This window comes from Heptranchias perlo, chromosome 23, assembly GCF_035084215.1.
Source record: "Heptranchias perlo isolate sHepPer1 chromosome 23, sHepPer1.hap1, whole genome shotgun sequence".
Classification (NCBI taxonomy): Eukaryota; Metazoa; Chordata; class Chondrichthyes; order Hexanchiformes; family Hexanchidae; genus Heptranchias; species Heptranchias perlo.
In genome coordinates, this window is record NC_090347.1 from 4,328,842 (window position 1) to 4,344,297 (window position 15,456).

The 15,456-nt window shown below is 39.9% G+C and overlaps 1 protein-coding gene across 2 annotated transcripts in view; it reads left to right on the top strand.

Moving 5' to 3' along the window:
- Positions 1 to 2,884: 2,884 nt before the first annotated feature.
- suz12b (SUZ12 polycomb repressive complex 2 subunit b) overlaps positions 2,885 to 15,456 on the top strand; it is a 69,857-nt gene continuing 57,285 nt past the window's right edge. The window contains exons 1-3 of one of the 2 annotated variants that reach the window (XM_068003848.1): positions 2,885 to 3,226; positions 4,222 to 4,268; positions 4,586 to 4,650. In XM_068003848.1, coding sequence (XP_067859949.1) covers positions 3,127 to 3,226; positions 4,222 to 4,268; positions 4,586 to 4,650 — 212 coding nt within the window. In that variant the 5' untranslated portion in view covers positions 2,885 to 3,126. The remainder of the gene's footprint in view (positions 3,227 to 4,221; positions 4,269 to 4,585; positions 4,651 to 15,456) is intronic. The other variant, XM_068003849.1, reaches the window with a different exon arrangement.

Here is a 15,456-nt window from a genome sequence, read left to right on the forward strand (position 1 = left end):
ATGATTGGTTGGATAGCAAATAGGATTGGGAACCCTGGCCAATATTCTCCTCCCTAAACCAGGGGCACTAACACTAGTGTCCCTTCTGCTCTGGTTTGCTCTTCCGCAAACGGCAATTGATACTAGCTCAATTGCTAAATTTGAATCTGAGATAGATAGCTTTTTGGCAACCAAAGGTATTAAGGGATATGGGCCAAAGGCAGGTATATGGAGTTAGATCACAGATCAGCCATGATCTTATCAAATGGCGGAGCAGGCACGAGGGGCTGAATGGCCTACTCCTGTTCCTATGTTCCTATATGTTCCTATGGTTGAGATCACCTAACCCAGCACAGACTAGAGATTAAAAATAGGACCTTCCTGGTCTGTATGGGTCAGCTGCTCACTGGATAATTTTTCTGAGCCATAAAGCTTATTTTTAACAATGTTCCCAAAGACTTGGCTTTTCCCTTTCAAAAACCACAAGCTTCCTTCTTCCTTAAATGCAGCCACACATCTCCAGCCTTCCTTCTCTAACTGCAGCCACACACCTTCCCCACTTCCATCACAAACATACCCAGGTGTTTCTCCCTTCCCTAAACACATGTTTTATGTTTTGAACAGAAACAGCCACCTGCTCTTCCTAATTGATAGGAATAACTTAATTTGGATTTTATTTACACAATCATGATTCCGTCTCCTTTGAGAGGTGTGATCGAGCTGCTAATTATCCACAGCCCACTTGACTGTGGACAGGCATCGCAGTGTCTGATCCGGTCCTCACCCAACATCTACACACTTTCCTTCAGAAGTCACTCGAAACCCTGAGTTGGTTTTTCTCTTTCCTTCTCCAAGGACACTGAAAGGCAATTATAGCACCTCCACAGATCGACTAAAGTTTGAAAATTTGAGGGGTATTTCTGGGGCCCAAGTCAAATATTATTGTGTTCCGTGTCCTCTAATGAGGACAGCTATACCCACACTTGTCAGTTATCTAACAGCCAACTAGTGACCTTCCTTCTTGGAGGAGGGCCTTTTTGGGATTGAAGTTGCTCCGAGATGAACAGTGATGGAAGTTCGGAAGTAAGTCAATCTCTGCGGCAGACTCAATAATCTGAAAACTGAACCAGGCAGGTCTGCATTACTCCACGACACTGTTGATGTTTGAACAGCCACTATTGGAACCCGCAGGAGTAAATCTGTCTCTGGGACTGGGATTCTTCCCACTTGACTCCTGCAGGCCAATGCCCTAATGGGTAGGGTGGTCCAAACTGGGCAGGCAGTGGGTAGCTTACCAGTGACTTAGACCTCAGTCATTTCACAGCCCGTTTTAAATGATTCAACAAAGTATTATATTTTCTGTCAAACGTGGAGAATCCACGTATACTTTGGAAGTTAATGAGAAACTAGAATCCAATTGAGCGATTCAGATGGTTTATGTATATAAAAATGATGGACACCATGGGGTGAGTTACAGGGTATAATTTTTCTCCCAATTTTTCTCCTGAAGGCTCTGACTCATACTGGGGTCTGGTTCTAGTGACGTGGCCATCATCGTCCCTTACCCAAGTACCCATTTTTCGTGTGTGAGCCTTGACGGTGAGTATCTACAGGCTACTTAATTACTGGAGGGTGGTAATAATCAGTCAGGCCCAATTCTGTCTTCATCCAATGTCCACTTTCCACACACCGGATGCTGCATCTTCACTGTGTTGAAATCAAGAACTGTCGCACAATCTCTTGGTATTATTGGTTATGTGGTCAACTGTCACTGAGCAGCATTCAAGCGTCATGAGCAATGCCATGGGAGATCAACTAGTATTAACGTTAAAATCAATGGTAGTCAAAAACACTACACTTCAAAAGTGCTTAATTGGCTGTGAAATGCTTTGGGGCATCCTGAGAATGTGAAAGATGCTATTTAATGCAAGTTGTTATTGTTATCGTTCACCCATTACCCCCCCCCCACTGCCCCACTGTGCTCGCTGACCTAGATTTGCTCCCGGTCCGGGTATGCCTCGATTTTAAAATTCTCATCCTTGTTTTCAAATCCCTCCATGGCTTTGCCCATTTATATAGCGCCTTTAACATAGTAAAACGTCCCAAGGCGCTTCACAGAAGTGTTATCAAACAAAATTTGACACCGAGCCACTTGAGGGGGTATTAGGACAGGTGACCAAAAGCTTGGTCAAAGAGGCAGGTTTTAAGGAGCGTCTTAAAGGAGGAGAGAGAGAGGTAGAAGGGCGGAGAGGTTTAGGGAGGGAATTCCAGAGCTTAGGGCCTAGGCAGCCCAAAAGCACGGCTGCCAAATGGTGCAGCGATGAAAATTGGGGCTGCGCAAGAGGCCAGAATTGGAGGAGGGCCGAGATCTCGGAGGGTCGTAGGGCTGGAGGAGGTGACGTTAAAGGCGCTATATAAATGCAAGTTGTATTGGCTATGAAAGCCTACGCTACACATTAAAAGAAATTTGCCCTCCCAATTAAACAAAAAAATTCAAAAAAGTGTGGGTTTCTTTTTGTTTGTTGTGGTGGTTGCATAGTTTTTTTAAAAGTAATGTAATGGGCCAGTAATTAAAATTATTAGTAATAGTGATACAGACTTAGCAAATGAAATATGTTTGTGTGTGTGTTTGCCTTGCTAGTTTTGGGTTAAACCAACCCTTCCTTCCCCAACCCCCCCGCCCCCCCCCCCTTCTACCCATCATGCGCCGCGCGGCCCTTTCCCGCGAAAACGGTTCAAGGAGGAGCGCGAGCGGCAAAAGGGAGAAAAAAACCCGCCGCCGGTCAAACGGAAGCCGGGTTTGAGCGGCGTGACCCCCCGACCAATGGCGGGGCCGGGGAGCCAGGGGGGCCGGGGGAGACGCAGCCAATGGTGGGGGAGAGGTGGGAGGAGGAGGGGCGGGACTTCCGGCCAGGGGAAGCCGCCGAGGTTAAGCTTGAGCCCCGGCGGTATATTAAAAAAAATTTTTTTTTTTTGTTGTGTGAGGAGAGAGTGGATTTTTTTTTTAAAAAATAGAATAAAATTTCCCCCCTTTCCCTCTCCTCCTCCTTCCCCCCCCCCTCGTTTTCTGAGGGGAATTTTCTTCCCCCTAACACCCCCCCCCCCCCCCCCCCAACCACCTCACATTATCGAGCCGCCAAGTAGACTATGGCTCCCCACAAGCACGGAGGGGGCAAAAACGCCGTGAAGAAGCCCAAGATTGACCAAATCCAGGCCGACCACGAGCTTTTCTTGCAGGCCTTTGAGAGTAAGTTTTAAAAAAAAAACAAAATCCTGTTTTTAAACCGTTTTTTTTTCTCCTCTCAATTTGAAATATATTTCGCCATTTTTTAAAAATTGTAATTTTTTTTTTGGTGGGTGATGGTGGTGGTGATGAGATCCATTCGTGTGGTGGGAGAGGGAGTGTTTGCGTTATGGGGTTTCACTTGTCAGCCGGGGGGGAGAGAGAGAGAGGGGGTAAATCCAGCTAAGTATGGCGGTAGATACCGAGGATTTATCCTCCGGACTAGGCCGCATTACCTGGGGGGGGAAAAAATATTTCCCCCCCCCCTCTCTCTCCCCTTTTTTTTGAGATGGAAGGGGGAAAAATCAAATAATTGTGGTAATAAAAACGGAGGTAATTTTCCACCGGGAGCCGGTGCCGGCGGCGGGAGGCCCCGAGAGCCGTCCCGCCGATGGGCCCTCAGTCCGTTGTGGGAGGGAAACCCAGCCAGGCTTTTAAAGCAGCAGCTTCTTAGAGGGGAGGGGGTCGATTTACCCTGAACCCTGGCGCCTTAAACCAGGGATTGTTGATTTATTATTTTGATTTATTGTGTAAAATTAGCACAAAAGACGGGACGATCTTGTGAGCGCGTGTGCGGCATGGGGATTGTTTCTTTTAAACACATGTTTCTGTGTCTAAAATGTCACATTTTATAACATCTTTTCAGTTAAAACCTGTAAAAGATTCAACAGTTGTGAAGCAGGGGGATAACTAACGTCCAACTCACCCGTTAGTTTATAAAATTAACCCCCCTCCCGGGATAAGCTTCCATTTCATTCTAATTTACTTCAGTTCACTTAAAAAAAACACAATTAAATGTTGTTTTTAGAAGCACAACCCCGAAGAAAATAGCCCTTTGGCGTGTTGTCTGTGAATGATCCCTCAGTTATTAGTTGGTTTGTGAAATAAGGATGGGCAGAGGGGGGGAAAAGTTGCTGGTTGAGATTGTGACGCGAATTCGTTCCCTTTCGTTTTCCCAGAGCCGACTCAAATTTACAGATTTCTCCGAACCAGGAACCTCATAGCGGTAAGTTTCATACAAATGTATTGGATATACAATCATTTTCCGGGGGGAGGTGGGGTGTATTGGGAGAGGGAGCACTGTTTTCTTAAAATAAACTAATGTGCATGTACTCGGTATTTCCATCTGAAACGGGCAGTACTTTGGGTCGCCGTTAATACATGTTCGTTTTCATCTCATAACCCGACATGCTGTAAATGAGCTTTCTTTTTTGTACCTTATGTCATTCTGATATTTTATATATTAAAACGCTCGTTATGAAAATTAATAATCAGGAAATGAAGGTTATGGTGCTATTCTGACACGTCTGTTCTGTTTTCCAGCCCATCTTTTTGCACAGAACTCTTACTTACATGTCACACCGAGTATCAAGAACAAATGCCAAAAGGTAATTTCAAAGCTTCCGATGTTTTTGCTCCGGCTGAAAAAGATGACAAATCATATTTTCTTGGAAAAACTGGTTGTTGTGTTAAGTGTTTAGTAATTTGTTTTTGTTGGCTTGTTCAGCAACAGCGTTAATATTGCCACGAATTCGCAAGTGACTTTGTAACATTTCTTTGATATGTTTTTAGCTATTGTAGCTGGAAGTGTCAAAGAGAAAGGAACTGCCTTTAATGTAAAGTGAATCTGACTTTTTTTTCCAGGCTCAAGACTTGTCTGGTCCCTAGGCAAACATACAAGGGAGTTTGTTCTGTTTTGCACCTTAGCTGAAACCATTTGATTAGATCCCAATTTTCTTTTACACTGTCTATCATACTGTAGGAAAGAATTGTAAGGAATCTTACAACACCAGGTTATAGTCCAACAGTTTTATTTGAAAATCACAAGCTTTCGGAGGCTTCCTCCTTCGTCCTGACTCTGAAATAAAACTGTTGTAAGATTCCTTACATTTGTCCACCCCAGTCCATCACCGGCATCTCCACATCGTAGAAAAGAATTGAGCATGAGGAAAATATTTGACTTAATTGTTATATGCTTTTGAAGGATTGCATTTTTTGTTTCTTTCTTTTAGACTTGTCTAAGCAGAATCGTCTTGAGTTTAGCGTTTAAAGTATTTTTGTTTAGAGTTGAATTGTAAAATATGGGAAGTAGTAAAATTGATCTTTGGGTAACTAGTAATTGTAGAAATCCTAACTATATAATAGTTTCTTGTATGAACTTTAAGTTAATGAAATAAGTGTCTGAGAAAGATGTAGACTAATGAAGATGTAAAGTTTTGGAAAAGTGCGAACATTCAATGGAATGAATATTGTTGCCCCTAATTTGAGAGAAACTAGTCTTAATCAGATGAACAATCCTTTCTGTAATATTGGGAGTAATCCAGTAATCTGTTAAGCTCCAAACTCTTCATTGATTTTATAGTGTGAGCACTGGCATTATTTGGGATCACGCTCCCAGTGTAACTGAATAAGGACTGACTTGGTCACTGTATAAAGAAGGAATCAACAGTCTAGTTTTTGAGGCTGGTGTTTTCTTGAAAATTGTCAATTTGTTGAATGAAAGAGACGATGCCCTTGAGTGGCTCCATGCACTTGCTGTGTATTCAGAAGTTTTAAAGATTTGGCTTTCCTGCTGAAGGCATTTCTTTACTTTGACAGGTATCATTTATTCTTTGCAGGAACTGTTGCAAGTTGTACACGGGTCTTTTGCATTCATTAGTCCTAATATTATTTCTGGTACGGTTGTATAATAGTAGTGTGATTACTGAAGATAATGAAGAATGAGAGGTCTTGAAACAAACTCTTTTCAGTGATATATTGACTGGGTTGAGTTATCTAGTCATTTAATTGGTTCCACGATATGCACTGTACTTTGTATCAGTGAATAATTCTGTAAATTCTGGTAGGGGCTTCCATACGACTACAGGTGTGTTTGTTGGAACCTTTTTCTTTGAAAAGGGCTTGAGCACCTTGTGTGTAAAATATGTAGATCTACATAATCTACCTGTTAGAAGCAGGAATTTGGGGTTATTTCTCTCCAGGAAAAGCTGAACAATAGTCATTCACATCCATTATGTCCTGTGTGCAGTATCAGTAACTTGATGGTTTAATTCTTTTGTTTGTTTGTAAGTACAGAGTAAACATAAATTGGAAAAACCCACTGGGGAGTTGTACATTTCGCTGATCTTTCACTTATTTATTTGGTCATGTGAAAGATCATCTTCCTTTAGTGTTCCCCAGTGATTTTAGCCCATGTTCATTGTTTGAAGTAAATCTCCAGGCTAAATTACGAGTGGTTAACTCCAAACTAGCATCAGATGCTTGTGAAAAATGTACAGTTCAAAGGTTTAAGCATTACACATTCACATTTCCTTGATTTTGATCTATTAGTTAACTCCTGTTACTGGCCAGCTTTCAACCATTTCCTTGTTATCTGTTCCACCTCACCCGGCAAAATGTTCTACATCTAGCGTTTCTTGGACAAGCTCATTTTTAAAAGTACAAGGAGTGAAATTGTGCTGGAGTGTTCCTGTTGATGAGTTTATAGTCTTCCCATCAGGAAAGGTTTTTGTAGTTTTTTAAAAATTCGTTCACGGGATGTGGGCATCGCTGGCGAGACCAGCATTTATTGCCCATCCCGAATTGCCCTCGAGAAGGTGGTGGTGAGCCGCCGCCTTGAACCGCTGCAGTCCGTGTGGTGACAGTTCTCCCACAGTGTTGTTAGGAAGGGAGTTCCAGGATTTTGACCCAGCGACCCAGTTTGTGTACTTTTCTTTAAAAGGAGAAAAATATTTTAAATACACTTATCACAATGCATAAGAACTGCAATAGATGTCTTTGTTTCTGCTGAGGTTGAACCATTTTATTCATAAATCCCTTACTCTGTCTATATAACCTATATACAGTTAGTGTCCCTTTACGTATGTTCTATATTAACCTATAAATTATTCTTCTGCTTAACATTCAGTTCCTTCTTGGATGTTGCTTTCATGTAACTTTTTACAAAATCTGTTTTAAATCTAATTACCAGAGCTTTAACTGCTACTTCCTTTGAGTCACATTCCTCATTTTTCTTACTTTAAAAAGACAGATCTATAGTCTTGAGATGTTTAGTGCCATTACAACAATTACAAAAAAAAATTAGTGACAAATCCCCAGGATCAGATGGTTTCAAAGGAAGTAGATGAGAACATTGCAGAAGCCCTAACTATAATCTTCCAAAGTTCTCTCGATTCAGGAACCATTCCTTTAGATTGGAAAATTGCACCTGTCACTCTGCTATTTAAGAAAGGTGAGTGGGAAACCAGGGAATTATAGGACCAGTTAGCCTAACATCTGTTGTCAGGAAATTACCAGAGTTTGTAATTAGAGATAGAGACACTGAACACCTTGAAAATTTTTAGCTGATCAGTGTGAGCCAGCATGGATTTGTAAAGCATAGGTCATTTCTGATGAACCTGATTAGAATTTTTTTGAAGAGGTAATAAAAGTAGTGGACAGGGAAATGTCTATGGATGTTGTTTATATGGACTTCCAGAAGGCATTTGATAAAAATCCCTCATAAGAGACTTTTAGCTAAATTTGGAATTGAGGGCAAATTATTGACTTGGTTAGGAAATTGGCTGAGCAGTCGGAGACGAGTAGGGGTAATGGGCAGATGCTCAAATTGGCAGGATGTGACTAGTGGTGTCCCACAGGGATGTGTGTTGGGGCCTCAACTATTCACTATTAGCGACTTAGATAATGGGATAGAAAGCCACATATCTAAGTTTGCCGATGATACAAAGATAGGTAGCATTGTAAGTAGTGTAGATGGAAGCATAAAATTACAGAGCGATATTAATAGACTGAGCAAAACTGTGGCAAATGGATTTGAGTGTAGGCATGTGTGAGGTCATCCATGTTGGACCTAAAAAGGATAGATCATAGTGCTTTCTAAATGGTGAAAAGCTTGAAACAGTGGAGATCCAAAGAGACTTGGGAGTCCATGTACACAAATCATTAAAATGTCATGGACAAGTACAGAAAATAATCAAAAAGGCTAATGGAATGCTGGCTTTTATATCTAGAGGACTAGAATACAAGGGGATAAAAGTTATGCTACAGCTATACAAAGCCCTGGTTAGACCACACCTGGAGTACTGTGTTCAGTTCTAGGCATTGCACCCTTAGGAAGGATTTATTGACCTTGGAAGGAGTGCAGCGTAGGTTTACTAGAATGATACCTGGACTCCAAGGGTAAAATTACGAGGTGAGATTACACAAACTAGGGTTGTATTCCCTGGAATTTAGAAGATTAAGGGGTGATTTGATTGAAGTTTTCAAGATTTTAAGGGGAACTGATAGAAACTATTTCCGCCAGATGGGGAGTCTAGGACTGGGGGACCTCGCCTAAAAATTAGAGCCAGGACTTTCAGGATTGAAGTTAGGAAACACTTCTACATGCAAATGGTGGTAGAAGTTTGGAACACTTCTGCAAAACAGTAGTTTTGTAATTTAAAATCTGAGATTGAAAAATTTTTGTTAACCAAAAGTATTAAGGGATATGGGCTAAGGTGGGCATATGAATTGGGTAACAAATCAACCATGATCTCATTGAATGGCAGAGCAGGCTTAAGGGATGAAATGGCCTTCTCTTGTTCCTATGTTAACTAACGAATGCTTCAGATGAGTTTACTTGTCAGCATAATTCTGTTTGTCTAAATGCAAGTTGTAATTTACTTGATTAGAAAGAGAATAGGGGAAACGCATGATGGTGAGCAGAATTGGGGCTTAAAATACATTTTTAGTTGAAGCTAAATGGTTATAGCAGTAATGCTACTGACACTTGTGTAGTTTTATGGTCCCACATGGATGTTAAACAACGCTATGCAGAGATGCTTCTAAAGGTGGCAAATTCGTGCACTCTATATGGTCAAGTGCCTTGGTGTTCAGATGTATTAATAAAAAGTCACCTCTTGCATGAGCACTAGTGTTCCCAGAAGCTGTGCAGCTATACCCAGCAGGAGTTGCTGCCTTCAATAGAAAATTAGGAGGAACAAGTAGTGCAGTTGACCTATAGCTTGATATTAAGGTTCAAGGACCCACAAACTTCACTGAATTTTAGGATGCTATCTGAACCCTCCTCAGTTGGTATGCAATACAGCCCCACATATCCATTCTTCATAGACAAACTCTATTACGTTCTGGTGTATGAGCGTTAATGGATCATTGATTTTGAGCTTTTGATGTGTGAAGTACCATGTGCTGCTTTTCAAATTACCGCCCTCCTCCCAAAAAATCTTATCAAATCCTTTAGAGAAGGAAAGAATGTGCACCTGTAACAACATCTCGCTGCTTTACAACCAATGAATTACTCCCAGTTGTGTACAGTAAGGTCCCACAAATGGGAAATGAAGTGAACAAACCTGTTTTGTTTAAGGTGATGTTGGTTGAGGGAGGAATGTTTGCCAGGACACTGGGAGATGTCCCTGTATCTCTTAAAATAGTGCCATGGGATCCTTAGCACCCACCCGAGGGGCAGACAGGTTTTCAGTTTTACTTCCTAACTCAGATAAAAGATATGAGAAATCAAGGATCGGTGTCCTTTGGACCGTAGAAATTCTCTAGAAAAAGAGCCAATGAACTAGATCTCTAATAAGAATAGCTTGTATAAGGTGGGTGATTTACCAAAATAATTGATTAAAATCACTCATTAGATTAATGGGTAAGTTGAGTTCTGTTGTTTCTCCAAATGAGTGGTGCTGTGGAGAAACACTGGGAAAAAAAATGAAGGACTTTTCAAATAAAATCAGATAATAGTGGAAATGTACAGCAAGTCAGATGGTAAGAGAAAAACTTGCCTTTTCTTTAAAACGCTGACTGAACTGCACACATGTAATATTTTCGGTTTCTATTCCACCTTTGCATATAAACTACATAACTATTTTATGTAGTTTATATACATACATAATGCATACATTCATACACAATTCCTTTTTAGACTAAGATTGATGGATTTGAATCACAATGCTGGCTTTCTTTGTTTTATATCAGGATAGTCTGATGTGTCAGGTTGTGACCAATCAACAGTTTCAGAAAGATGAGGGAAATGTGAGGTTTTATTATCCCTCTCTGGTTTGTTTGAGATGGTGAAAAAATGTTTGAAGCTCCAGAGTGTAAGTGGCTTTTTAAGTAGAAAATGATTGGATTTTTTTTTTACAGATTCTAACATGAAAAGTATCTACACCCAGGGGTTTTCTGCTTCTAAATGTGTTCGTCTCTCAAGTAGGGAATCTGTTGGTTACAGTTGCAGTGTTGGTTGTTACTATCTTTTTGTAAAATTTGCTATTTGAATAGATCTTGATTTGGTTGTAAATCGGTGATCTGGGAGTGGAATTGAGCATGCCTTTCCTGATTGGGAGCATGTGTATGTTGTCTGAAGCTTAATATGACTGCTAGCTGTCAAGTTGTTCAGGTTTTGTTCAAATTTTAGTCTTTTGGAGCCTTTAGTCTTTTGCTAAACAGAGTGCCAAAGTGTAACTTTGTGTATTCCTATAAAGAAACAACTTGCATTTATATAGCATCTTACTGCGTTTCTCAGGCAATCCCCATGGACTTTAGTCACTTGCGACTTGGGCAAATGTTCCAGCCGTTTTGAACATGATCGGTCCCGCACGGTAATGAGATGAATGACCGGTTAATCGATTTTTGATACTGTCGTTTGATGCAAGAATCTCGACCAGGACACTGAGAGTTCCCTGTTTCTTTTGAATAGTACCATGGGATTTTTAACTGGAATAAGCAGATGGGCTGCGGTTTAATATCACATCTGAAAGGGAGCCCTTCTAACAATACACCACTTGCTCAGTACTACATTGGACTGTTAGCCAAATTGTGTGCAACTCCATATATCTGGAATGGGTATATATTTTGAGGTTTTCTGTCTGGGATAATTATTGATGACTGCAGCTCTGGTAAGTGCTTGGGAGTTGATAGAATATTAAATTTAGGTACTTCAAAGACTGTGCTATATTGCAGTGAATTAGAAGGTAGAAATAACAAGTAAATGTGGAAACCTAGTAAGAAGTATCCAGCGTTGATGGAGTGTAGGAGTGAGGCATTGCTTTAGGTTTCCTGAACACTTCCTCTAAAATCTAATTCCTCAGCTCTTTTGCCATTTTTGTGTTCATTGATGGATTTAAGTGAAAATCCCATGTGTTCAGTTTTGAGTCCTCTGAACATACAGTCTAAATGCATGGTCAACAAATGGGAATCTATTATATCTTAAACTTGTGTAAGAATAAAACGAGCAAATTTTGCCACTTCCATAATGACACAGTAGAAAAGCACTGTATTCAGAATATATATTTCTTTAAGTCAGATATCAATTTTTAAAACGTGAAACCAGAAAAGCAATTAGGAGGAAACCTTCATAATTGGACTACGGTAGGTGTGTATAGGGGATTTTAGCATTTTGATTTTGACCCATGTAACTTTGTCCCAATATTACTGAGAAATTAACCCTACAATACACAAAGATTTTTAAATAAGGATGACCCACTCATGCAGAATATTTTTCATAGGTTATCTTCATGGAATATCTTTTGCTGAAACCTTTGTGTATACAGATGGCCTTTTATTATTTCAGGCAAAACTCTATAGAACAATTTTGTTCAGGCATCCAACATCCCAATAATACTGGATAATGATGATGTAGGTGATGATTAATAATGTAAGTTTCCTTTTCATACAAATATACCGCTACAGTTTAGCAGTTTTTCCCTAACTAACAATTGTTCCTTCACTGAGTATAATTTTCCCACACCTGTAAAATAGATACTAAGTTTTTGCAGATTGATTTAAAAAAAAACTGTAATCTTCCTTGGATTATTTTTTAGATGGTCTTAATCTTACTGTAGGTTGCAACTTGAGTTTAATCATTAAATTGGTGCAGGTGTTAAATGTGCATTTATTACAGCATATTAAGCACTCCTTCTGTAAACTCCCCTTATTACAAAGTTGTCGTTTTATTTGATCCATTCAGTTTTAAATTTCAAATCAGGAATAGCTTTGTTTTAGAGTTGAACAGTGGCATTGTTCGGCATTTGTTATCAGAAAATATAATGGTAACGTCTAAATAAAATTACTGAATTTCGAAGACCGTTTGCAGAAATCCAGTTTGTTTCAAATAGGTTTGTCATATTGTAATCTTTTTACTTGACCAATGTAGTCGATATCAAGAGAAGGCTTTGTTTTTGTTTCTGTGCGATACGTGCGTTGTCAATAGTGTTGTAGCCTGTGGGCAGGAGGAGATGCTGTAACTGAGAAAAAGTTGTGGGTTAAAATCAGTGAAATTAATGCATATTGGTCGTCTTTTTGAAGTATAACTGTTGCTGTGGCAATAACTCACCCACTACATCCTGGTTTATAATAGATTCTCTTTAGGATGTCATTGAAAGTCCTACATAAATGAGATGTGTTGTAGGTTTTTTTCTTAGAGAAAGGTTTAAACTGGTCACTATCTCTGAAGTACCACTGTCTTCAGACAAGCAGTAGCAAATTCCCTCTACGACATCTTACTCTGCTTTGTTCAGTTTGGGCCCTGACTTCAGTTTGACACAGTTTTAGTGTCATTGCAAAGCAAAACTGGTTTGCATTACTGTTACAGTTGCCACAACCAGTATGTGGAATCCTGGTGTCTAGGGTGGTGCCCTATGTATCAATATCACTCCTTAAAATTAGTTGCAATCAAGTGCGTGCCTTTCCAAAAGTTTTGCATCTATACAGTATATGCTGCACTAAAATACTAGTTATAGTTTGCAAGTTTTAAAAATTGCGCTGTTACAGTTAAACACTATTTTAATTGGATACGAGATTTGAGTTCCCCTCTTTTTCCCTTCCTTCCTCTTTCTTCCCAAATATATAGCTGATTAAATGGACCACTTGTGCTCTGTGGGAGTTCATTGTCCAATTGTATTGTCATTTATTATTCAGTTCCCACTGTCTAATGTCAAATGTATTCATCTAGTGTCCAGAATGGATTGTAAGTCTGGTGATTTAAGGAACATTGTCATCCTGAAGTATTGCAACTGGTTTATACCTGAACCTTCATATGCTGGTTTTGAAAACTAATACCTTTTTAAAACTCATTTGGGAGACTTCCTCCTCCTCAAAGTGTAGCTTTATTTACCCAAAGAGGTAAGGATAAATACCACTTATTTCCATTAAATATTCTGTAAAATTACTAGGAGTTGCTATGAGGCTCTTAAGATGTTATATTGTAAGCTTTAATATGTTTAAATGGGAGCTTAATGCTAAACTTGAAATTGTACTTCACCTTTAAAATGAAAATTCCCTTTCTTGATTATGCGATCTCTATAAAATTATATCGAAATAATTGGTCTTGTCATTTAAGGGCTTAGTTGAAATTGTGAGGGCGTGGTAACTTAAGTGAGTTTATTATTCATGTAAAGAGACAAATTCACTTCTAATTCCTGCAGTGACCTTGTTTGGAGCACTACTTTGTGTGGGGAGGGTGGGTTCATAAATATAAGCTGCAATCTTTTGGGTGGGATTGATTCTTAAATAATCTCTTTCTAAAACTGTGACATTCCTTGAATATCAAACCTAATTTTCTAGATAGTTTTGTTAGGATTTGAAGCTGGAGGAAGTACAGCAAGAAGGAAGGATAAATATAATTTAATTTTTTTCCCTGTTCCACAGGCTCAGCAAGTAGTTGAGCTGTACAGATCAGGCCTGGTCTTTGACTTAACTGATCTCTGCCTGAGTCGGGGTACTATCCACACCCTCTGCTATATGCATAAATGTCTGGAGTGTAGGATTTAGCTTGGCTGTGATACACACCTTGCTGACAGTCTGTTAAAGCTCATGTGGAAATGTATCCCTGAAGTGTGTTGACACTTCAGGTATCCTAGTTATATTAGAACTGCTTACACTGAGAGTGTTTCTATAGTATATTGTTCCCTTCCTGCTGAATCTGCCCTGTTTATACTGTAGGACAATACTGGATAACTGTGAATCTTAAATATGTGTAATTAAAAAGACTTGCATAATGCCTTTCACAATCTCATTACGCCTTTTGCAGTATAGTCACAGTTGTAATGTAGTACAAAGTTGCTGAAGTGACATACCCGAGATTTGAGCCACAGTAGGCTGCTGACTTATATTTTGTTCAGGAATCCCCCAGCTCCTCAAGGGGGAATCTTGGTACCTTGGATGTTATTGGCATTGCCTTGTTTACTGGGATTCCTCCAGGGGTTTTGCCATCAAGGCAGTTCTGTAAAGTAAATGGGTATAATGTGGATTTTGGTTCCTAGTGAACTCTTAACACAGGCTGTACTTACATGAGTGCCTGTAAATGGAAAATGAGATTTCGTGGTGTTTATACTGGTGCTGTTTTAATTCTGATTCTTTAAGGCAGGTCGGTGTCTTAAGCCCGTTTCCACCATTTACGCTGCTAAATCCTACTTCTTTATCCAGGCACAGACTTGTAAATTGTCTGTAAAGCGCTGTGGGAATAAGTTTGTGAAAGGCATTATATAAATGCAAGCTCATTCTTCCTAGACCCAGCTTTTTAGGAGTATTTTATAATAGTGCTAATATAAAAGGAGATAAAGTTGCAAAAGTTGGCTAGGGCTGCTTATGTAAATGAGGCTAATAATAAAATGCACCCCCCCCCCCCCCAGTAGGTGTAGAAGGCTCGGGTGCATTCAGATTATAGGCAACATGGTTGCTTTTAACCTGGAAAAATTTGGCATTAGATTGGGTGTCGACGTATAGTGAGGAAAATGGGGAATGAACAATAGATGTTTTGGTACTGCCAGGTACAATTGAAGAAATGTTCATGTAAATCTTGCTGAGTAATTGGTAGGTGGTGTAGGTTAGAACAGTCACTTTACATTTGGGTTTGACTGAGTCAGTGATAAACAATTGCTCATCATTGAGAGAGGTTCTCAGTCATTGCTCATCACATGGAATAACTGGTAAAATAGGAGCTGCTCTTAGAGTGGATCTATTGGGAGTAAAAGAGGAAGGTATACCCTACATCTGTCCTGCAGTAAGCTATTCACATTCTGTCCTTAACTCCTTTCACTTCTGTCCTTGCAGAATTTCATTGACTTCCCTCAGCGTCTTTGTTTTGAAATCCTTGTTTTCGATTTCACCCGGGCTTTGTTCCACCTGACTTTTGCAGTCTCCTCTGGTCCTGCAGCCCAGTGCACGTTCTTTGCTTTTTGGCTTTGATATAGTTTCCC